General features: G+C 40.1%; 1 protein-coding gene across 4 annotated transcripts in view; it reads left to right on the top strand.

Moving 5' to 3' along the window:
* The window catches only part of ADCY5 (adenylate cyclase 5), a 177,789-nt gene that overhangs the window by 128,503 nt on the left and 25,095 nt on the right, over window positions 1-24,191 (top strand). For 3 of the 4 annotated variants that reach the window (XM_053403971.1, XM_053403979.1, XM_053403965.1), the window contains 6 exons: window positions 2,887-3,045; window positions 4,844-4,985; window positions 9,287-9,427; window positions 17,308-17,330; window positions 21,474-21,618; window positions 23,041-23,138. In XM_053403971.1, the coding sequence (XP_053259946.1) occupies window positions 2,887-3,045; window positions 4,844-4,985; window positions 9,287-9,427; window positions 17,308-17,330; window positions 21,474-21,618; window positions 23,041-23,138 (708 nt within the window). The remainder of the gene's footprint in view (window positions 1-2,886; window positions 3,046-4,843; window positions 4,986-9,286; window positions 9,428-17,307; window positions 17,331-21,473; window positions 21,619-23,040; window positions 23,139-24,191) is intronic. The other variant, XM_053403988.1, reaches the window with a different exon arrangement.

Genomic DNA, 24,191 nt, shown 5'->3' with positions numbered 1-24,191 from the left:
TAGCAAAGAGATAAGATTGTTGAATCCTTTTCATCCCACACAAAGTGGGAACCAGGTTTTTCAAAGCTGACAGGGAACAATTTGTAAACAAAAATGGAGTGCACTTCAGTGCCTGTATCAGTGCTTTATATAAAACACATTGCTGCTCTGTGGAAGTGCCACAGAGCCTTGCTTGCAGCCCCAGTGAATTAGAGAAAGCACCACATTGTATCAGGGCCAAATTAGAAAAGATTCATAGTGGGATGGGGAGGAATTCTGTGGGATTTAGGCACCTCAGGTGCATTCATATATACTCCCCTCGAAGTAAGTGCCATTGAAGTCAGTAGGGCTTACTTCTGAGTAGATATGAACAGGCTTGCACTGAATGTTGTCCAGGACAGTTTTGAGAAATGTGATAATTGCTTGGCCTGATGTGAGCAGCACTAAAATAAACAAGGACCACAGCTTAGATTCTGCCCTCAACAACCAAGGCTTGATTCACATACTTTGTTTTGCTGTATGCACGAACAATCCTAGCTATCCTCAGGTACACAACCATGTGGAACACCATAGGATAAAGATGAAAGCAACCTATTTGGAAGTGTTCTCACTGCATTCATTTTATCAGTATATTCCTTGTGAGGTAAAAGTTGTGAAAAATGATGCTGCAAATTTTTAGCAGAATTCGGCATGCACTGTGCACATCACTGATGGACCAACATCAATGATGTCATCAAGAAGCCAATGTGGTGTAGTGGTAGTCTTGTAATCTGGTGAACCAGGTTCATGTCTCCGCTCCTCCACATGCAGCTGCTGGGTGACCTTGGGCTAGTCACACTTCTTTGAAGTCTCTCAGCCCCACTCACTCAGTGTTTGTTGTGGGGGAGGAAGGGAAAGGAGGATGTTAGCCGCTTTGAGACTCCTTCGGGTAGTGATAAAGCGGGATATCAAATCCAAACTCTTCTTGTCTTCTTCTCTCACATCTCTGCAGCATTTTTGCCCTCAAAAAGAAGTTTGTCTTTATTATTAATAAAGCAACCAATCAATGAATAACCATACATGTGCCTTTTTTTAAAGTGACAGGGTATATGCAGCATGAAGGAAGGAGCAACACTATAACTGAGCCAGTGTTTGTTTCATACAAATGCTGTCATACAAATTGTGAAGCTAGGAGAAAGTGAAGGTTACAAGGAGCTCCTCTGATTGCACATTATGTTTGAGGGGAAATGTGCAGCCAATGGTTACACTTTGGCTGAGAGACCTCCTGTGAATTATGTTTTTATGTTGCATTTGTCTTCACACCTAATGTTCAGTATGAGGTTCACAGGGAAAATAAATGTCTGATGTTATCTGATGCCTGGAGAACACTGGTGATCTAAGATCATAGCGTCCACTAAGGGCCAACCCCAGCCCCTGGAACGGATTTCCTATAATTTGTTCACCACAAGCCCTAAATTCCTCCCCCTTGGTTCCTGTCTGTTTCCCAGTTTCCCCAAAGCTTGGAGCAGGAGAGCTTAGATCATAAAAATGATAGAAAAGTTGAAAACCACTTCTTAGCTCCATGACCCCATTCTGAACTGGGGCCTGACAGCTGTAAAACTCCACAGTAGAGCTGATCACAGATCTCCTGGTGTCACATGTGGTTTGTTCCTAATACAGTTGCATAGAAAGCATGTCAAGTACTCTGATTGCTGCACACAGCACTATATCAGAACTCCCATGAGTTGTGTTAGCAGTATGATCCTCTCATTACAGATGTGCATAGGTGTTGGGGAGAGGCACTGAGGCAGGAAGAATAGAGCTTGATACTACCTTACGGGCAGCTAAGGCAAGAGGCTTGAACGAAGAACCACTCAACTCGCTCTGTACTAGGTCTATTAAATCAGTAGATGATCTGAAATGCCACCTTCCCATGTCTGCTAAACCTTTCCACCAGTAAAAGTTGCATTCTGCAAAGAAAAGGCAGAATTGGGGGAAGCAGAGAGCAAAATGCAGTTTCTGTCTACAATGCGGTCATGCTTGATTCATTAGACAATCCGACCCATGACATCTTCTCATTCCACTGAAGTTAACTGTTACTCTCTGTACAGCACAACCATCCTGGAAGTGGCTCAGCTATGGCGGCTCCCCACAGCAGCCATAACATGTCCAGTGACAGCAATCACGGGCAAGCATTTAAGGTCTTTCAAGGCCAAGAGTCGCCTCAGTGGTTTCCTCCCTAATCCCTAGATATAATTTCATTGCAAATTGCTGTGTTCTTCCAAGTAAACTTTTGCCCTAAAAGGCAAAATCCCACAAAGGATTTCAGTGATAATTTTGGGAGCAAGCTTTGTACATCTGAGAGCTCATTAGCATTGGAGCCTGTTGGGAGTAACTGAAGAAGACAGACCTGTCTGCTCTGCTGCTGCAGCAGCTCAGCATGTCTTGCTACAGTGAATAATTCACATATGTATTATGTTTCATCTCTGGAACATTTGATGCCCGGTACTCTGTGAATAAATTGAGAGCTCTGGAATCTTGTTCTTTTTCTCTTCACAACATGGCTATTATGTTTAATGAGGCTCTGAAAACTGGCAAGTTATGTCCAGCTTTGGTGTGGAAATCAGAGGCCAGAGCTCTTTGCAGTGCCCCAGATATCCCCCCTCCCACACAAAAAAACTGTGCTTTGAACTGAAAGCAAATTGACATCCTTGGCTAACTCCTCCATCCAGTGATTTGTGTTGCTGGTCTAGCCAACCTTCACAGTGTGGTTTCTGCTTTACCTAGTGAAATGTAGCATTTAAGAAACACTGTATGTGTGTGTTTACATTATATATTTTTTTAAAAAACTGAGGACAGTCTCTTCGGTTCAAATTTGTGCCCTCTTCAATGTCTTTCATTCCCTCCCCCTCCTGCATCCTTCTTCAGATTAGTGCGGGAGGTGACAGGTGTCAACGTGAACATGCGAGTTGGGATCCACAGCGGGAGAGTTCATTGTGGAGTCTTGGGCCTCAGGAAATGGCAATTTGATGTGTGGTCAAATGATGTCACATTAGCTAATCACATGGAAGCAGGCGGCAAAGCGGGGTAAGAGAGTCCTGCCTTTGAAGTCTACTGTTCTATTTGATTTTGCTCCAGTAACTTCTCTGCAGCCTCACATTAATACATCTACCCTTTAATTATATTCTCTTGGATATGGGAAGTATGGACGAGCAATTCTACCTACATTCGGGCAAATTACTAACTTTTGATGTTGCGCTCTCTGTACAAAAGGAGAGATAGGAAGTACAGCGTGTCCAAATTAAAACTTTGGATGCCATTTCTTTGCTTCTTCCTGGTAATGTCTGTTACCAAAAAGTGGACTTTAAAATCCTGATCTGGCCTATAGAAATGGTATAGCACAAATGGTGCAAAACTAACTCCTCTTTCTCTGGGTCTGATCTGCCCATGTAGCAGAATGCCAGACTCAGGAGGTGGTGTATCCTACACAGGGAAAGGATTGCTACAATTATCCAAAACTTTCACACTCCATTGTTCCTTTTTTCACAACAGCTTTCTATACCAGAGACACTAAAACTCAATCCACAGAGGTTTCCATTACTGACCAACCATTCCAGCAAATCCTTTAACTGGAGAAGGATTTATGAAATTTAGAGCTGTGCTTAATGTTCACATGCAAACAATGTAACAAAAATAAGTCTGGTTCAATGGTCTGGTTTGGCATGACACACTAAACCAGGGGTTGTCAACCTGGTCCCTACTGCCCACTAGTGGGCGTTTCAGGGTTCTAGGTGGGTGGTAGGGGGTTCTACGGCACAAGCTGAATCCTCCTTCCATCGAGCACTGGTGGGCGGTAAGGGAATTTTACCATCAAGAAAGATGCATTACTGGGCAGTAGGTATAAAAAGGTTGACTACCCCAGCACTAAACCAAATGGTTACACAGTCTGACTAAAACAATGCAACCATGAGGATTCTTGGAGAGGCCACATTTTGCTCTTCCTGAGTCTTATTTGCTGCTGTGTCATGCTAAGTCAAGGATGTTGTGCTTGTTGTGCAAAGCTGGGCCATTGTTTTCTGCTTTCACTTGGAAGCAGAACCTAAATAGGCGTGTACCTGGGAAAAAAATGCAAAAAGAGGGGATGCATCCCCTCTTTTTCCAAAGTGTGAAAGTATTAATAAAAAGCACTTGCACACACCATTGCAGCTTAGCCCTAATGAAACTACAAATCATGGTCACCAACACAAGTTGCTCCAATATTTTATTTCATTTTTATTCCATTTAAAATGTTTTTGCTCTGCTTTTATCTCCCAGCTGGAAATTGAAACAGTTAACTACAATAAAAGCATCAGTAAAATGAGCATGTGCGTGTGTGTTTGTATGACTAATAGAACCCCCCGCTGTAGCCTCATTAAATTTTCAGTAGGTATATGTCCCCTAAAAATTGTTTAAAAAGAGAAGTATCTACCCTTTCCTTGAAAATCTGAAGTCAGGTGAAGGGCCTCTTTGTAAATGAGCCAAGAAGCCTTGACCATCGCTCTCATAGGGTGTCTCTTGACCATATCAAAGAGAAGAGGGTTAGTTACGAGTGGCAGTGAACCATTGCCTGTTATTGGTGAGCTGGGGAGGCATAGGTTGAATGGTTGAACAAATAAAACAACAGTTTAGTCAAGGGATACTTATAAGCACAGGAAAACATAGGCATAACGTTTGTTTTTGTGTTATTGACCTCCACGTTAAGCACAAAACTGTGAAATGATTATAGTTGCAGGGTAGGGTTTCAGTACAACTTCCATTGCATGTAATAGTTTTCTCTTCCAGACTGCTTCTTTCTCAGTTCATTCAATGATTTTTATTATTTGGTTGCCTTTTGTCTCCGTCCAAGGCGAATCCACATAACAAAAGCTACACTGAACTACCTGAACGGTGACTATGAAGTAGAGCTTGGTTTTGGAGGAGAACGTAATGCTTACCTCAAAGAGCATAGTATTGAGACCTTCCTCATTGTACGATGCAGCCAAAAAAGGGTAAGAGTTAGCCACAAGTTATAATAGGTTAATAGTCCAGCTGTGCCATATAAAAAGATGGTACCATAGCTACATACCCATGACAACCTGCTAAGCAGGAAGTGGAAGAGTCCATGGTGTAAGATGGTTCATATTGAGTTCATGTTGCTCTCACTATTTAGAGGATTAGATGCTCTCCTTTCTTTTGAGGAGTTTGCACAAAACCTGTATCCATTTATCTTTTGTCGTCCAATTATTTTGCCTTGGTACCATTATTTCAACCTAGCTCCCTGGTGAGTCAATCAATGAACATTCTGGTTCCTCGTGATCTCACTAACAATGTTAAGCACAGAGAAATCAGCTACAACTGTATGAGATCAAGGCAGGAGGAGGTCTGTTTCCTATGGTTGTTCACTTTCGCCAAACCCATCTTTGGTTCACTCCTGAACACAAAATGGAGGCTAACAGTGAAAACTTTATAACATCACCCTATGTAGAGATATAGGACAAACAAATGTCCTTCAAATACCTCTCTATAGGCAGTATCTGGACTGTGTCCTACTAAACTTGGGTACAGGTTGCTTGGGGTTTTCTTTCTAAAAATGCAGCAATAATGTAATCAAACAAAAATGTTGAAAGTGATGTTTAGAGCAGAAATAGTTCCATCAACTCCTAGGAGTGCAAGTCAATTATTCTCCAAGTGGTGTTCTAGAAATCCACCCAGCTGAACAAACAGAATGATTACTGAGATGACTTTCATGTGATCCTAATGCAGCAAGATAATCAGATAATCTTAATATCTCAGACTTTATGAATTTCAGCCAAGTTTGAGTCCAGTTCATATAAATTTACTCTGTTACAATGTTGCTGTTGGAAAAACAAATCAGTCTAGAAAGCACCACTTAGATGGATTAGAATGATGAAGCCTACATTGCTTTGGGCAAAGTAGCTCAGAGGGTGTCATATATGCATGAACATGAACTGAGTGGCATGTCCACAATTTACACAGCAGAATAGAGAGCTTTAATTGAAATGAAGAAGAATGTGGAACAGAAAGAAGCATAATCAGAGATAGAAAGATGTTAATTTTGTCTTTTATCTCAGCTTAGCACAAAGAACAGTCTTCAGAGCTAACAGCAATGCCTCCTTCTGTACCTTTCCCTATCTGAACCCTGCATGCAGTCTTTCCCTATGCTGTGCTTGCAGTGGAATAAATAGCTTTACATCTGTTCTTTGCTCCAATTTGAGGAATCTCCCATACGCATAGCTAAAAGAGGCTGATGTTGGTCCATGGTAACACTTAACATTTGAAAGTACAAAAGAGCTAATGACAAGGAACAAAGCGTTTCTAAGACTGCAATCTTGAGTTTCCTTACCATAAGAGGCTTGGATACCTTTGAATTGTCCTTGTAAATCATTCAGAGTTTTGGGAGAAACCTTTCCCTTTGTGTAAAGGGGAAAAAACAAACTGTCTGAACATAGCGACCTTTATAAATATTTCAGCATTAAATTAGGGAAGCTCAGATTTTAATCTCAGAAGGTTCTTAAAGTAGATTGTTCTTCAGATACTTAAAAATAAATATGGCGCACTCCATTTTGTATCCAGAGCTACAAATCCAGGCAATGACAAAAAATGCTACCAATCATTTCTAGACAAATAACAGTGAGTTGTACCCTGAGCTTCAGGACACTATTAAGAAGACAGATGGCCTCATTTTTAGGAATGGAGCATATATGTTTACAGTTTCAATTTTATATGAGCTGCTAGAAGTTTACTGCATTTTTCAAGAGAATGGTGACTGTGTTTGTCAGCACTCGAAGTGAATGACTTCATTTGCATAAACTTTTTACAATTAGCAGCAAAGTTGGCAGGTTTGCAAAATGTGCTTTATTTAGCACAAGTAGCTTAGCCTGCAGAAGCTGTAGGCTTCTCCCCCCTCCCCCCTACTGTGTTTTATCTGGTGGGAACTGCAACACACCTAAGACAATTTGTGGCCCATTGCAAGAGTTCCTTTTATTGACTTGGAGGGCTATTACATCACTTTGTTATAGCCATAGATAAGTGTTTTCCTTTTATCTGTTCTTAGCTATACCCCACAGTAGAACTGCCAATAAAAACACCCTCGCTGCTACCCCGCTACCACCCTGGACCCTGTGGTTGTAGCTCACAGTAAATCTGGAGAGAGCTCAACCACAAGTCTGAATTCAGACAACATCCTAAATCAAAATGCTAAATCAAACCTTTCCTTAGCTTGCATGCTGTGCTATGGGAGTTCATTGTTCCTCCTAAGGCCAAGGCCTGGCGTCGTGTGGCATGTGGACCAGGCCTTTGTCTAATGTCCTTTGTCTAATGTCTTTTAACTGGTGCTAAGAGTTGTGGGCTTGTTTGGTCGGTCCCTCCCCCATTACTGTTATAGACAGAATAATATTAAAACAACACAAACAGAATTTAAAATGAATACCCTCCAAAACAGAAATGTGAATTAACAGTGCAATTGTGTTTACTGAGTTGCAGCTTCGGGACAGGATTCAAACAATGGTTCCTGCTAGCAGAAGCCCATGCAAGGACTTCCGCTAGCATAGCTGGACTTTCCCCTTCTGTCCTTCCTCCAAGCCCGCAGAATTGGCTGGGGTGGCAAATGCCTGGAAGAACCCCCAGAATAGTGTGGAGGGGGAGGAGAGCAGGGGTTGTTCCGTCTGGCAAGCTGAAAAGCTTGCACTCACAGAATGATTGCCATTGTGCTAGGAGGAAAGTCTCTCTATTTGTTTTAAATAAACAAATGGCTGTACTCCTTTCATTTGATGTCCCAGAATATATCAGATTAGCCTTTACAAGAGAGGTAGCTGTCCTAACTAAGGCATGTCAGAATGGGTACCGAGGGAAATATGCTATCCGTGCTCAGCTGGGCTGGTCTTCCATCTGTCTGCACTGTCCCAGCGATGAGACCAAGAGACCCAGTCTACTCTGAATGTTCACCTGAGCTGGATTGTTATTGGTATTAGAAAGTAAGGCGAGATTAAAAAAAAATGCTGCTCCATTTTCTCCCACATCCTGCTCCAGTGAAGTTAGGACTGCAGGATGTACTGGCAAACCCTGAAATGAAGAAACCTCTTGAAATAATACAAAGTGTCTTTCCTAAGTGCTCAAAGCATTTAATACACATTGTTCTCAGTATGTCAGAAATATGATCGTTAGAGAAAGTTCATGATATGACAACTCTTATCTGTGAATTGGAGGGTTTTATAATGTAATGAAACAGTTTTAAAGAAAGATAAAGGCTTGGTTTTATGGCAGCTTTTTAGATAACTACTAGTTGCAAAAACCCTAGCTGAGCTATAATAAAATGTACAGACAATGTCATTTGTTCATGCCATGCAATAAATATTTAGCTGCAGATTACTGATTTGATCTTTCTTCCTTTTTTGGCATCTAATGAGATATATTTTTAAAATCTGTAGATGTAAAATCAGTTTCAGCTGGAAGGCAGAAATAGACAGACTAGGAATGTAAAATAAATCATTGTGGCTATTTCTGAAAGGAAAAAAGCCAGCTAAATACATAACTAAGTGAGTTCATAGTATTATATTTTTAGAAGCACTTGAACCTCACTTTCGGTCATAAGGCAGCATTCTGGCACTAGACATCTGTAGTTGGAGCTCTTCTACATTAAACAGCACTTTTTGGATGCAGAAAAGAGAAGGCATGGTTATCATGGGGTTCAATTCTCCTTTGCTGATCTTTCTGTGATTTGCCATTTATGACTTTTTTGTTTAATGCGGCCATGTTCAAATTTTTCTAACAAATTTTAACCCTAAATGACCCAGGCTCCATATACTTGAAATACTACCTCCTTCCCTATAGACCCTTTTGGGTGCTAAGATGGGTGGAGGGTTCCATATTGGGATGGCGGCCTGGGAGAGGCCATTATCCGTGACAGCTCCTAAGTTGTGGAGCTCCTTTCCCACACCTTCATCATACAGCTTTCAGCGAGTGCTGAAAATCCACCTCTCTTTTACCATGGCTTTTGACACCTTATTTCTGTAACATTTGCTATTTTAAACAAGCTGTTTTTAATATTGTGTGATACTGTGTTTTGATATTAATATTATGTTTTAGTTGTTGTAACCTGCCAGGGGACCATAGGGTGAAGGGAGTGTAATATAGTGAGTAACATAAGAAGAATATCACAGGCATCCAGTCTTAAAGATTTTGGTTAATATGCTGGTTGAGGATTATAAAGAAGTTAAGACAGGGTTTAGGATGACATATAACCACTGAAATGTTTCAAAATATAATCTCTTTACTATGTTCATCTTTCTAGAAAGATGAGAAAGCGACAATAGCCAAGATGAATCGTCAGCGCACTAATTCCATTGGCCACAACCCACCACACTGGGGAGTAGATCGCTCCTTTTACAACCATCTTGGCAGCAACCAAGTTTCCAAGGAGATGAAAAGAATGGTAATGCTGTTCAGTTTTATGCAGCAAGTGTTGCTGTTGTGTGTGAAGTGTGTGTGTGTGTAGATGTAAATATATATTCCTATATTTAGTCTATGGTGGCTGTTGCATTACTATGTTAGGAAGCAATTGGGGTACAAATCAAACCAGATACAACATGCTCTATAAACCCCGAGCTCATAAACAGTAGTTCAAACTTTAAAGAACAACAACAACAACCAACAGCCCCCAAGTAATACTGTTTCTAAAAAACAGTGTCCTTTACGTAAACTGTGAGGACCAGCCAGAGGGTTGGATTGTATCTCATCAGTATCTGCTCCTGGGCTCAGGACTGACTGAAGGCAGCAGTAGGAAAAGACTGGTACAACCTGAGTTGCATCAAACATCTGCTGCTAACACTTACCCTAGACAAGGCCATTCTTACTACACAATCTGAAAGGTAAAGTAAACTGTGTACTTTACCTTGCATTTTCAGGGGGGGAAAGTCTCACAAACAGCACTGTCTAAAAGGGAATGCGGAATAACATACTAAACCCCAGTATGTTTCTTGCAAAGCAGTCTACGTTGGGTCTACCCTGTCTAATCTGTTTTTAATTTATTTCTGTTGTTGTTGATCTCCCTCCTCCCCCAGTTAGACTAAGCAAAGTTTTCTCACACAATGATGATGAGGCGGAAGATGAAATGCAGAGCTCTTCCAGATGACCTGTTTATTGAGCATTCATCTTGATTTGCTTGGACAAATCTTAGGGAGAGGTTACACTATGTCTGGTCTTTATTGAAAATTCATTCTGATTAGTTTGCAAGGCGGTTATTTGAAAATGAGCATTCATACTGATTTGTTTGTGTGGCAGTCATACTTCCCATTAATCATTCATTCATCCCTGTCATTTTCCTAACCATGAGAAGTCCACTTTTAAAGTGGGTGTGTTGCATCAGGGCAACTTTAATCCAGTTTAATTGTGCAAACCTAATTTTCCAGTATGTGCTTGAATCCTTTTGGCAAAATACTGGCAGTCTGGAGGCAGCCTCAGCACAGAACAACAATTAAAGGGAAAGTTTCACATTAAAGAATTAGGAGTACTTTCACCAACAGCCCAAAGTTCAGTGTTAAAACTCAAAAATGTACTGTGAAAGTGGCTTGTGGGCTTGACTACTGGGGAAAACACAGTCCTTGCTTCAGCGGTATAATCTGCTGGTCAGACATGAAGCAGGAGACCCTCACCCATCTTCAACAGAGGTATTATTGCTTAGCTGGGCAATGAGTTTAGGAGCCTAAGGACTGCCAAGAGTGGCACTGTCATTCAAAGCTCAGCCCAGCCCCTTTCAGAAATGAGAGACACCACATTCCTGGGTGTAACCCACCACTAGATAATAACATAAGAAGAGCCTACTGGATCAGGCTAATGACCCATCTAGTCTAGCATCCTGTTGCCACAGTGGCCTACCAGATGCCTGTGGGAAACAGCAGAATTGACTTGAATTCTGTGAGTTCTACTTAGTGTGTCCTGTGGGTGGTCCATAAACCCTTCCCCATTGGGTTGGAGGAGTCAAACAGATATGGAACTTGTTCTTTTGTTTGCCACAGAACACCAGGTGTTTCTAAGGTACAGTGTCCAAAACCAGCTTAATGTGCGGTCCCATGAATATTTACTTCGAAGTGACAACACTGTTGTTCAGTAGGACTTACTCACAAGTAATTGGACCCAATTTTGACTGGATAAGTTGCCATTATGGGACGTGGGTGGCGCTGTGGTCTAAACCACTGAGCCTAGAGCTTGCTGATCGGAAGGTCGGCAGTTCGAATCCCCGCAGCGTGGTGAGCGCCCATTGTTCGGTTCCAGCTCCTGCCAACCTAGCAGTTTGTAAGCACTTCAAAGTACAAGTAGATAAATAGGTACCGCTCCAGCGGGAAGGTAAACGGCATTTCCGTGCGCTGTTCTGGTTTTGCCAGAAGCGGCTTAGTCATGCTGGCCACATGACCTGGAAAAACTGTCTGTGGACAAACATCGGCTCCCTCGGCCAGTAAAGTGAGATGAGCGCCGCAACCCCAGAGTCGTTTGCGACTGGACTTAACTGTCAGGGGTCCTTTACCTTTACCTTTAAGTTGCCATTATAGGAAGTAAGTAAGTAAGTAAGTAAGTGGTGATAGTGTGTGTGTGTGTGTGTGTGTGTGTGTGTATGTGTTGCAGTATCTAATCAAGACAGGAGCAAGCTGCTTTCTTAGAAGGTTTATATGCTATATTTATTCATAGTTTAGTGCTGAGCAGCTTGAATACCCTCTTGGTAGTCATATTGAGGAATTCATTGGGCATATCTTAGCTGTGAAATAGACACTTGCATTCTCTTTACATGTTATTTATATGTTTTGCTCTCATGTTACGTTATGATAGATTTATGGAAATTATTGATGTAAAAATGTAACATTAGAAACAACATTAGAGCAACTCGCAACCAAATTTATTGCAACACCCTGGTTTAGAGGATGTAGGCTTATCATTCTGCATGCATCAGGAAGACAAACAAGATAATAAATCCTCAAATTACTTACTGCATAGTAGTACTATTGAAAATAAGTAGGCTTATTAACAGAAATGTACCCTGAGGAAAACAAAATATTGAAAAAGCAATATCAGATTCACCAGTGCTTTTTTTCTAGAAAAAGAGCTTTTTTAGGGGGATTACTACAACACCAGCAGTGCTACAAAGAGTTGCCGGAACGCACCAAAAAGGTGAAGGAGCTCTGTTCTGGTGAGTTCCAGCTGGGGAAAAAAGCACTGAGATTCACTTCTATTTTAGTATTCTTATTATCATACCCACTTGTTTCACATAATGTTCTTTCAAATACCTGTCCCTGAAGTTTCACATATTAACTGTGAATTAACAGAAGGCTTTACCCAATAAATCTATTTCCTTTTTTAAATAATGGTACTTTCGAAGATAAAGATATATCTGCATTGCACACTGACTAGAACATGTCTCATATTAAAACCAACTGCACAGCATGTAGGGGAATGCAAATTATGTAATTAACTTCATCCAGGTATGCAATCCTGCATATTCAAATTAAGAACATGCTTTTGAACTTGCATCTCTTTCAGAATATGGCATGATTCTGTTTAAAATAAAATGGAAAAAGCAGAGATTTCTACTGGCTGTAATTGAGTTGATCATATAGCACTGTATGTTTTTGCAAACATATTGCTATGAGTAATTGTACATTCACTATTATGCAGTTTAACCAGCTTGGATATATTTGGTAATATGGCTTAAAAATGAATGTTGCTGGTGTTTTTCCCCTCCTTTCTTATTATTTTGCTTTTATGCTCATGCTTTTCATATGCAGTTTTGTCAAGTAGGAGTAGCATAATATCAGTGCAGCTGCAGCCTTTGTTCACGTAAAACCTCTCTTGGCTTTTTGGTCATGCAAACTCACAAAGCATGATGTGATTAAGAGATTCTAATCAAGCTAGCATGTAATTATAATTAGATGTTTCTTTCAGTTGGCGTTAGAAGGGTGCTTGCATCATCCTTTTCATAGAAAAAGGGTGGTTGTGCCAAGAGGTGTTGTGCATCATGTTGTTAATTAGAGTTTGCTATGTCTAGCTGGTGATTCAGAGGGAAAACATTATTATTTATTGTAATATCAAACTGTGATTTTTTAAAAAAAACATACCCTCCACTTTGTGCATGGTATGAGTAGAAGACATCTTTGAAACATGAAGATGGCGCAACTTTTCTCTCTTTAACTTACTTGCGAATGGATATTTTGTGGGAATTGCATGTTTCTGCATTAGCTTTGGAGAATCTGACACACAAATAACATGCGTGATTTGTGTTTCTTACAGTGAAAAATGTGGGGATTTGTGTACTGAGTATGGGCTCAGTGTTGTGCTAACATTGCACTGATACAAAGAAGAGTTTATTTGTTTCCTTTGGCTGACAGCATTTAAAATATGCATGTTGTGACTAGTAATTGTGCAAGCTGGAGGGAGTATGATAGGCTGGAGAAAAGGTTAAAAAAATTAAGGATGATATCATTCTCCCCCTATTTTAGTGATTTGCAAATATAACAAAACTAAAAGCAACAGCAATTACATTATTTCCAACCCATCCTTCTCCCAGAAGTATAGAGATAGTGTTAAATTATAATTAAAATCCAAGACTTAAAGTGATGCCTATAACAAGAATGAATCAAACAAATGTATCATTCAACAATGTCCCATGACAAGCTGGTATAGGGTAGCCATGTGCAATAGATTGTGCATATTTGATAAAATCAAAGGTAATTTAATAGATGCAGTTGTTATCCTTGGTATCCATATTCATTTCCCTTCCCTACTGTTTTAAAATACTTTTTTCCTTGTTTTTAAAGCATAAAAAAAGCTTGCAAAGTGTGTTTACCAGAGATGATACTGGAATGAGAATGCACATTGCAGGGAACAATGCTTCTATTATTCCACCTTCAACTCTCTGAAAAAATTATCTCTGTTTCCAGCCATTGTTGTCTTTCTTTGTAGAATATCATTTCTTTCTTAACTGTTTTCTCTTTGCTCTTGGAATAGTGAAGACCTGCGTTTTATGATTAATTTGCTTCTTGATAGCTCCACTAACTACAAACCTGCAAATCTCTTTGCCCCACTCCTACTTTCCACCCAAAACCTATGCCAAAGCTGGTACTGTTCCATGTTACAAAACCCAAGTTAGGAGTTTTATCAAACTTTTCTTGATTATGCTTCCATGCAATTGTGCAATGCACAAGAAAAACCAATAGTATCCATCACAGAAAATTACATACCAAATAAGTCATAAAACAGAAGTTCCTTAGCCTACAGTGCAAAGCAAACATTGCTAAAGTAGCAGTTTATCACACTGGGTTAAATAAAAGAGTCTGAGGTCATGAACATGCACCATCTGCAGGTATATGAGTAAAATAACTTGCTCAGCACTCTCAGTGCTGTTTTCCAACACAGTGGTTATGTTTGGGCACAGTGTCACGCCATAAACCATGGTAAAACTTACTAGTTCACACACAGTTCTAACCCTTTCACAATGGAACCACCTTGTGGGGCTGCATGGGGTTTGAGGCAGCTGAAGCTGGCTGGTGATCAACCCCAGGTTTCACAGCACCTCCTGGGTCCCATGTGTGGTTTTGTATTACCTCCCTAGAACAAACCTTCACTTGTTCAGATATAATGTTAACACAGTTGCTCCATGACTTGTTTTCCCGCTGGAGGAAGACAGGAGTAAAATACTTCACTGTCTCTTGTTGCTTGAATTGGTGGGGCAGGTTGCCCCATGTGTGAGAGAGAATCAAGAGTTTCATAGTTGTTGTCTCTTACGTTTTTAATGTAAGGAAACTGCTTATTAAGTTAAAAGGAAATACGACCTTTCACATGAGATACTGTTCTTATCTCTTATCTCCTGTTGTGGGAAGCAGCTCTTGAACTGCCAGCATTACTATTTCCCTTGTAATTTTACATCTTCATGCTGTTCATCAGACCACAGGTAGCTGGCCCACCTGTAGCATCTTCTGGTTCCTTCTCCCTTTTAAGCATTGCTTCATGTCTCTGCTTCTAATTTGTAGCTTGGCTTGTCCCCTCATCCGAAATCATCTGTTGTTCCATTCTCCTGAACTTTGCTTTGATTTGCAGCTGTCACTAACCAGCCAAGACTGGACAGCTCACCTACTTTGTTTCCATTACTTTGTTTCCAAATCATTATCTTACTGTCCAATATTATGTTAAAGTGTGTACTTCCATAAATCCACAGGCCCGATTTTGTTTGTATCCGTGTGTGTGTGTGTGTGTGTGTGTGTGTGTGGAAAGGTGACAATTTGAAAATTGGCTTGAATAAAGAAGTCTCATTTAGATTATCTGGAGCTTTATATCAGGGGTGGGGAACTCACACCCCTGTGAGCCAATCAGAACTTATTTCCAGGCACCTCTGAGGCGAGCTTAATGGGTGCTTAATTGTCAATCACCTGACGTTATGATTATGTCAGGTGACCCATTTTTACCTGCATGATTTGAAATTGAACCGTACAGGCAAAAAAACTGTGCTGCAACACTTCCCACGCACTGACAATCAGCTATAATTTGGAGCTTGGAAAGTACTGCACACATGACTTCAGCACTGCCAACACTCAGCTGATAGTTGGCACGTAAGAAGCACTGTACAGACTCCGCTGATCCATGGTACTGGCAAAGCTCCTATTGTCCAAATTCTGCCTTTACATTTCCTGGTATGACATACCTGGTATGACATCAGATGTGGGGCAAGTGAGTGTGACTTGACCAAAACGGTCTAGCAGGCCAAATGGGTTGGAGGTTCCCTACCCCTGTTTTATGTGAACAGCCTTTCTCAATTTTTATGGGTTGCTTTTCATACATAGGTTATATATGTGGAGGGAGAGCATTGGCAGGCCACATGCTTTGCACACAAAAGATCCCATGTTCAAGTCATCAGTATCTCCAGGTAGGGCTGGGAATTTCCCCTCGGAAACGCTGGAAAGATGCTGCATCATCGTAGACAGTACTGAACTAGATGGGCCAGCGCCCATGTTTCTTCTTATCTCAATGGCACCTCCAGTATGGGTTTTCCTAAGGAGAAATGCTACCGTTCCCCTTAAAAAGCAACAAATTGGAAGTGTCCTCAGTTGTGAAAGATTCTTCTCTCTTGTAGCATGTTTGTTGCCATGGTTTCCTTGATGGTGGTGTTGTGGAGTGGGTAATTCTTTTTCCAGGAGTCTCAACACAGAGCAATTGAGGAGCTGTCTCCTGAGCATTAGTTAGCCAAAGTGGAAGAGATCTGGAAGAGATTGACATAGAGATTGTGTGCCAAACATGAGTGTGGCCAGAGTCTACCATCAGCTTTAGGAAAACCTCTGCTCTGAAATGCCTTGACTGTTTGTTGCTTTAAGGGTTCCTTTTCCCAGTCCAAACAAAACAAAGTAGACCCAGGACAAGCTAATATTTACCAAGTAGCCAAGAATCATATTTTTGGCATATATCTGTGAGATATACAGAGGAGTTTAGTTCCCACTCTTTTTGGAGGGGGGGAGGTTGGGAGAGTGCTCTTTCCCCCCTTTTATGCTAGTGTCATGTTTCTGAACATAATCAGGGAGATATTTTTGCAGCAAGATCTTTGCAGAGATGAGCAGTTGCTGTTCTGTTCCCAAGGTAACGTAGAAATTGTTGGCAATTTTGAATATTTCAAGAAGGGGGCCACTGAAGGACTGTTTTGCCCAAGCTTGCTTCTTATTTTCTTTCTTTCTTTCTTTCTTTCTTTCTTTCTTTCTTTCTTTCTTTCTTTCTTCCCTTTCTGAAGATACCTGGTATCTGAAGAAGTGTGCATGCACATGAAAGCTTATACCCAGAACTAACTTAGTTGGTCTCTAAGTTGGCTACTGAATCAATTATTATTATTTTTTACTTATATTGATTGTTTGAATTAATATAAACAAGTTTGATTAAGTTAATTAAACATTCAGAATGTACTGGCTGGTATCAGTGATGGTTTCAGTTTTTTACAAGGTAAACATCCAGATCGACCTATCAGTCAGTCACTATTTTAATACATCATTTGTAAGGACACATAGTAAAAAAATGAACCACAGTGCATTGTGGAAGAGTTTTAGATAGAACAATATGATGTTTACATCAGCTGGTGTATGACACAGAAGTTTAAGTGACCAACTTTATAGCCTTTATATTGAACTTTACAAAACATTTCTATTCTTTGACTCATAACTGATAATGTTGCCTTCTTTTGGCATGACTGTTATCACTGTGATATGGACAAATGGAAGTATTTAGTAGGGTAATGGTTCAGAATTCTTCATTGTCATTCTGCTAGCTAATTTGTATATATTTTTTTCTTTTCAGGGTTTTGAAGATCCAAAAGACAAGTAAGAGAAAAAATATAATTGATTCCTCTTTATTATAATGAAAATTTTCAAGCTGGCCATCTACAAATTGTGGAGAGGACCTTATCGTTATAATACATCACTTTAAGTCACAATTTTCCTCATTCAATGTTTATTAGGTTTTGGAGCACAATACATAAGAGGCTTATAAAGCCCATGTGATGAATACATACATTACACCATCCTGCCACTGGCATTATCTTTTGTTCTTTAGGGGAGCTTTGATGAGCCACATTTTTAAAAAGGTTGCACGTGTAGAAAGGCTCTTAAACTGGGTGTCACCAGTATGAGAAATTCAAGAATAAGCAGCTACAGGGGAGGGGGGGTTAACTAAAAAGAAAGTGAGAGGGAAAAGAAGAGGAACTAACTCTCAGCCTTACCTAACTCACAGGGTCATTGTGATGATTAACTACAGCAACCCTGCATTCCTGAACAACTCTATTTCAAGATGGACACCAAGCACTGTTTGGTTTCATTCTCTGTGACACATCTAAAGTATTATTTGGAGCACTCCAAACATCTTATTCACATGGCACAAAGGAAAAATGGAGGAGAAAGTTAATAGGTGGGGGAAGTGTAGAACTCTATTAGCCCTTTTCTGCATAACCTCAGAAGTTCAGGGATGCCACAGATTAACCGCTGATTGTCGCCTACAAGAGCCCTGCAGAGATTGCCTGATGTAAAGTTCTGTAAGGCTACTTCATGTTAAAGGAGGGGATCACTTGGTAGTTCTCTGACTATGAAGGATGTGACTTAATTGCCAATTTGCCAGAAAGGAGATGCTTCTTGATTAGTCAAAACATGAGCCCTGCTGCTGCTACTTGTATTGTTGCTGTGTAGCTCCTGATCCAAAGATGGGAAGTGGAGGAGGTAGTGACTTAATGATTGATCTCCAGCTTTTGTATCTATGTGCGCATGAGAATAAAAGTAATAAAGAAGGATAAGGTAATAACTGGACGCCCCATTACTTTCAAACTGTATAAAGGAATGAGGAAATAGGAAGAAACCATATCTATCACACCTAAAAAGAAAAATGTTGGAAAAAATCAAGAGTGCTTTTTAAAGTGTTGAATTCAGGATCTGTATAACTCCTTCTTCCCATTTTGTCTACTTTCAACAAATCTTTGAGATTTAAAAAAATATTATTTCCCCCCCTCTCACAATTCTTAATTGCTTTCATAAGACTAAAAGCTCTGTAAAATGACTGTGGTAAGAGCCATTATACAAAGCTTAATTAAGAATCATTTTCCAGGAAATATGCCCTTCTTTTGCAAATTTATTAACATGGGTAATTCCCACTAAATGTCTGGGCCTTCTTAGGATCTTTAACCAGTTTGTTTGTTTGTTTGTTTGTTTGTTTGTTTGTTTATCTAAATCTTTTACCAGATCAGACTGCCTCAAATTAGTAATAATCTTTTGTGTTTGAGTGAAAGTGTTTTTTAGATCATACCGCCTTTCCCCGAAAGTAAGACATCCCCCGAAAATAAGACCTACTTCCAGTTTTGCCTCTCGTAATATAAGGCATCCCTCGAAAATAAGACCTCCCAAATAATAAGGCCTCCCCGGAATAGAAGGCCCCTGAAGCTACCATAAGGTGTCTGACCCCTCTGGACTGTAGCGGCGGGCGCCACCGCGCAGCTCACTGATTGGCTGCAGCGCAGCCAGAGCTGTTCAGGCAGTGCGAGGTCTCTTTAAATCAGAGAGCCCGCACTGCTGCCTGCTGCTCGCTCTGCCCTGATGGAGTCTGGCTGACTCACAATTAGACAAAAAATGTGTACCGTATTCTTCTTCATGGAAAAATAAGACAACCCCTGAAAATAAGACCTAGCGCATCTTTGGGAGCAAAAATTAATATAAGACACTGTCTTATTTTCGGGAAAACAGGGTAGATCTTTCTTGTGATATGAAAATCACATATGAAAAAATAACTTCAATTTAAAGTTTTTTGTCTAATGAATGCCCTAAATTCTGCTATATTTATCAGGAAAAGTTTATACCGGGGATTATAGTACATCTCTATAAACATATTTTATCTAGATTCATGAACAATAAAACTGACTTTAATAAGCATACCCTATCTAAGACTTAGGTTGCTGCTGTCTGTAACCCCAGTATACAAATTAGATTTGTAATGGCATCTGAGGAATTTCAGATATGAGTTATATAAGGCAGGAGTGGGATGGGAGACAGAGAACTCCAAATTTATCACCAGTTGCCTAATTAAGCGTGTTTGTTAAAGTAGCATTTTTATTAGAGATGCCAGAGAAGACCAAGTGAAGTTTGTTTGGTTATGAAAATCTGAGGTGAATAATTCAAGATCTGGGCTATGCAGTTGTTTGCTGCCATTTTATTAAAACATGGCTTGTGCTAAATGAGAACATTCATGGCACGGAGGTAAAATGGCTTTGAAGTCTCCACAAAGGATGTGAGGTAGAATGTTATAGGTTCTCTTCCATGTGACGTGGGTGAGATTTTTAATGTCACCCCTGCCTCCAAATCAATGGGGGATATAAAGCACCCTACCACCTATATATATTGATAGTTCCCCTGCTGTCAGGAATAATGAAGGTGTTGGGGAAGGAGAACGGTGTCTTGAGGTAACGGGAAACATAGAAGGGATCCATTCCTTGGGGGACAAACAGCTATCTTCTTGTGCAGTCCCCTGGGGCACCAACTTAGATAGATTTAAAAGAGAATTAGACAAATTCATGGAGGGGAGGGCTATTGATGACTGCTAGCCACGGTGACTATGCTCTGCCTCCACAGTTGGAGGTAGTAACGCTTCTGAATGCCAATTACTGGGAGCCACAGAAGGGGAGAGTGCTCTTGTGTGTGAATCTTGCTTGCGGGTTTCCCGCAGGCATCTGGTTGGCCACTGTGAGACCAGGATGGTAGACTAGATGGTCCATCAGTCTGATCCAGTATGATGTTCTTACGTTCTTGGAAACAGAGCTAGTTTTAAAAATGTAGAGATCCCTAGCTAGATTGCTCATTCATTTCTTAATAAAAGAACTTTAATTTCCTTAAGACAAATTTCAATGATATTTTTAACATGGTTAACTCACTACCCAATGCTTTACACTATTTCAATTTTTCCATAGCAAATATTAGATTTTGACTGTGAAAAGAGCTGGAATTCTTTACTGTGGGTGCGATAAATCGTGATAGCATAATACATTTGGTCTTATCATTTGACCTATGAATTATGAACATAAAATCATCAACAAGTTCAAAAAAAAAAATTGATACTACCTACCATTCATAAGAGGTGTACAGCAGCCTTGAAGTAAAACTGATTTTGTTTCCTTTGAGACGGAGCTTGATGAAACTCTTCTGCTCTACTGAACAAGGTGGCAAAGTAGAGCCTTTTTCCTCACAGGGTTTACAGGGCATTGTTTCTTATCAGATGTGCAAAGATCCCTTGAATGTATTCTGTAGTTATGAGTGTGGCTTCTAAAGAGGTCAGTAATACTATTTCTCAAGGCAGGCAGGTTAATATCGTAGCTTTCCTCTGTAGTTCAAGAGGCTGACAAAAGAAACCTAGGTGTTTTGTCTTCAATATGATCTGCTACAATCAGGTTGACTTCTTTCATATGAAGTCGTCAAATCAGCAGCACTGAGAAAGCAATGTGGTCCCTGCATGCTTGGGTGAGCCCTGCATTATACAGAAGGACCATTTTTGCAGCTTAGAGAATCCTGAAGGATGTGTTTCTGGGCCACTGCTGTTAGCAGGTGAGGATACACTGCAAGGTACCACTTGTAAATTTGCTGATAGCAAATAACAGTAAAGGGAGATGCTTACTGCAATTCATGAAACCCAAAAGATTGCAGTTTCATAAGTTGTCACTGGGTTCTCCTTTAGGGTCAGCATAATGTGAAGGCTTATAGGGCACTGATGAAGCTTGGAAAGGCAGCCTTACGTAGAATTACAAATGCCGCCTACACTGCTGCAGAATAAATTCATGTTTCCAAAATGACAGTAGAATTCTTCCTTCAGACTGTCAGTAGAAACCCAGCGTAGGCTTGCAATAGGCAAAAGTGACGAACTGATTCATCCTTTGGGTGACACATTGTTGAAGGCTCTTCTGGTGTAAATACCTAGGCTGACTGGTCTCTGCTTTATAGGAATATCCAGGAAAGCATGAATCCGGAAGATGAAGTGGATGAGTTTCTAGGCCGCGCCATTGATGCAAGGAGTATTGACCGCTTACGTTCTGAACACGTTCGCAAGTTTCTCTTAACTTTCAGGGAACTGGACTTGGAGAAGAAGGTAATATTCCTCAAGAAGAGGTGTGTCTGTGGAGGTCAGTTAAGAACGAAACCAGACAGATGATGGTGACAAATCTGTATCTTTAAACTTTAAAGTTGTAAAATCTGAATCGGTGCAAGGGGCATGGTTTAAAGTTCAAGAAAGGCATATGAATCAGATGCATAGACCCACCCCCCAAAAAACCACTGCTTTTGCCCCCCCCCCCATCTCTCTGAAAGCTTCTTTCCCCCCTCAGCTCTTTCATTTCCAGTATTGGAGCCCATTGGGGAGAGTGGGTAAAAAATCCCTTTGGTATTCAACTGAGGTAGAGAGGTTCACAGTCCTCTCCCCAAACACCTTTTTTAAAAAAAGCTTTAAATTGCAACCCCCAGTCCCCACTTCTCACACAATTTGGGAAGACTTTTTAATGATTTCAGTCTGCCACTGTCATTTGTATTTTGGCCCTCAATAATCTTCTTTTTTTCCTTCTTCTTCCCCAGTCTAAACATCGATACTTAATAAATTTATATTTGCCCTACTAAAGAACTTAGCCTCTTTTTACATACCAATGCTTCTCAGATGTCTCCTAGATAGCAAAAAGCATGTTGTCAGATATGGTGTATTGGGAGACAGTATTTGTACATTAATTTCAGCTGCTTTCCCAATTGCTTTATTGCATTTGGTCCTGGGCCATGAGCATATTTGAACAGGTGAGGAAGAACTGATGAGCTGCTTTTCTTGAAACTTTGCATATACCGTATTTTTCGCTCTATAAGACGCACCAGACCACAAGACGCACCTAGTTTTTGGAGGAGGAAAACAAGAAAAAAAATATTCTGAATCTCAGAAGCCAGAACAGCAAGAGGGGTCTCGGCGCAGTGAAAGCAGCAATCCCTCTCGCTGTTCTGGCTTCTGGGATAGCTGCACAGCCTGCATTCGCTCCATAAGACGCACACACATTTCCCCTTACTTTTTAGGAGGGAAAAAGTGAGTCTTATAGAGCAAAAAATACGGTATCTACAATGCTACATGATATCTCAGAATTCATCATTCCTAATAAGAATGCTTCTACACATTTTTTCATAGTTTTTCCCTTTTAGTTTCCAAGTTTGTTTAAAAAATTGCCTGCAAGCAGCCCTTTTTCCTTGTTATTCTCTAAGAGAGGCACTAGTGAAGGAAACCTTCAGCAGATGTTTGAAGAAGGTGATCCTGGCACTGGGAATTTTGTGTGAGAGATATGTGTCCTCCTATCTAATATATGAATTTGTAGTAATTGCCTATAAAGGTAGTAGCAGTTTATTTCCATTTTATAGCCCCCTGTACCATTGTCAAGCTAACAACACACCAATAAGGGCAGAGGCAAATCTGTTAAGAAATGCAAGATTCAGAAAGGCGCTATAACATGAGAATTCACTATCTAACACATGGTTCCTTTCCTTGCAGTACTCCAAACAGGTGGACGATCGATTTGGTGCATATGTGGCTTGTGCCTCCATAGTCTTCCTCTTCATTTGCTTTGTTCAAATCACGATTGTGCCACAGTGAGTAGATCTTTATATCTTTCCTTGCACAATCCATCTTCCTTTTTACTATCCCTGGCTTCTTTGCACTAAAGTGAAGTAAAATTCTTTCCCATAATGTGTGGCTGTGTGGCAAACTGCAGTGCTCATTGTTGACATTCATTTTCTTTGGTATTGTAATGTAATATTGGTTGTTACTAATATTATAGTTTATGTCTATTTATTTCTGCCTTTGAGAAATATGATTTAGTCTATTTTCACATAAATATCACAGGAAAAGACCCTCTGGGTGCTTATCCAGGGTACTATGCTTTGCAACATTGTACTATATGCGCAGGTTGAAAACTAAACACCTGCATTCAAAATGAATCATGAACATAAATAACATGCATGCAGCTTTGACCATAACGCCTAAACTTGCTCAACACAGAATACATAATCAAAATAAAAACAGAAACAACCAAGTAACTCCCCCCCATGATGTATAGCATAAAATATTCTTATAGTAATATATCCTTTTCAGCATTGAGGGCTGGCTGTGCCATATATTTAGAGGTACAACCTATGAATAACTTTCATTCCATTTGCTTTTTTTTAATTAAAGCAATTTTAAGTAGTATTTATTCCACATTGACTCCATTTTTTTCTGATCAACTTGTTTCTCCAGTATCTTTTCCACAAAGGTTTTTGATACCATTGTGGTATCGACTCTTGAGTAGTTTATACATTTTGGATGCTACTTCCCTTACTTGCAAGTGTTATAAGTATCTATATCAATTATTCGAATTCTGTTACTGATCCAATTGCTTCAGTTTTAACCAAGATTGAAACTAAAATGTGTTGTTTGATGCTTTTGAAACAAATCACTTTTATGTTTACCAATGTTGTGTTTTTTTAATGAGTTATTTCCTGCTTTGCTGTTTGTCCTTTGGTACAAATGTTTTAGTCCATGAAGTTTCTCTTTCCACTCATGGTATTGTTTGTCATCTTCTGGATCTTAAAATATTGATGGAGAAATGGTATGAGTGGAGTGGTTTTTTTATGCAAGTTATTTGGACTACACCTTGGAGTTTT

This window comes from Podarcis raffonei, chromosome 1, assembly GCF_027172205.1.
Source record: "Podarcis raffonei isolate rPodRaf1 chromosome 1, rPodRaf1.pri, whole genome shotgun sequence".
Taxonomy (NCBI): domain Eukaryota; kingdom Metazoa; phylum Chordata; class Lepidosauria; order Squamata; family Lacertidae; genus Podarcis; species Podarcis raffonei.
The sequence above is the reverse complement of the archived record's forward strand: the minus strand, read 5'-3'. Positions and strand labels throughout refer to the sequence as shown.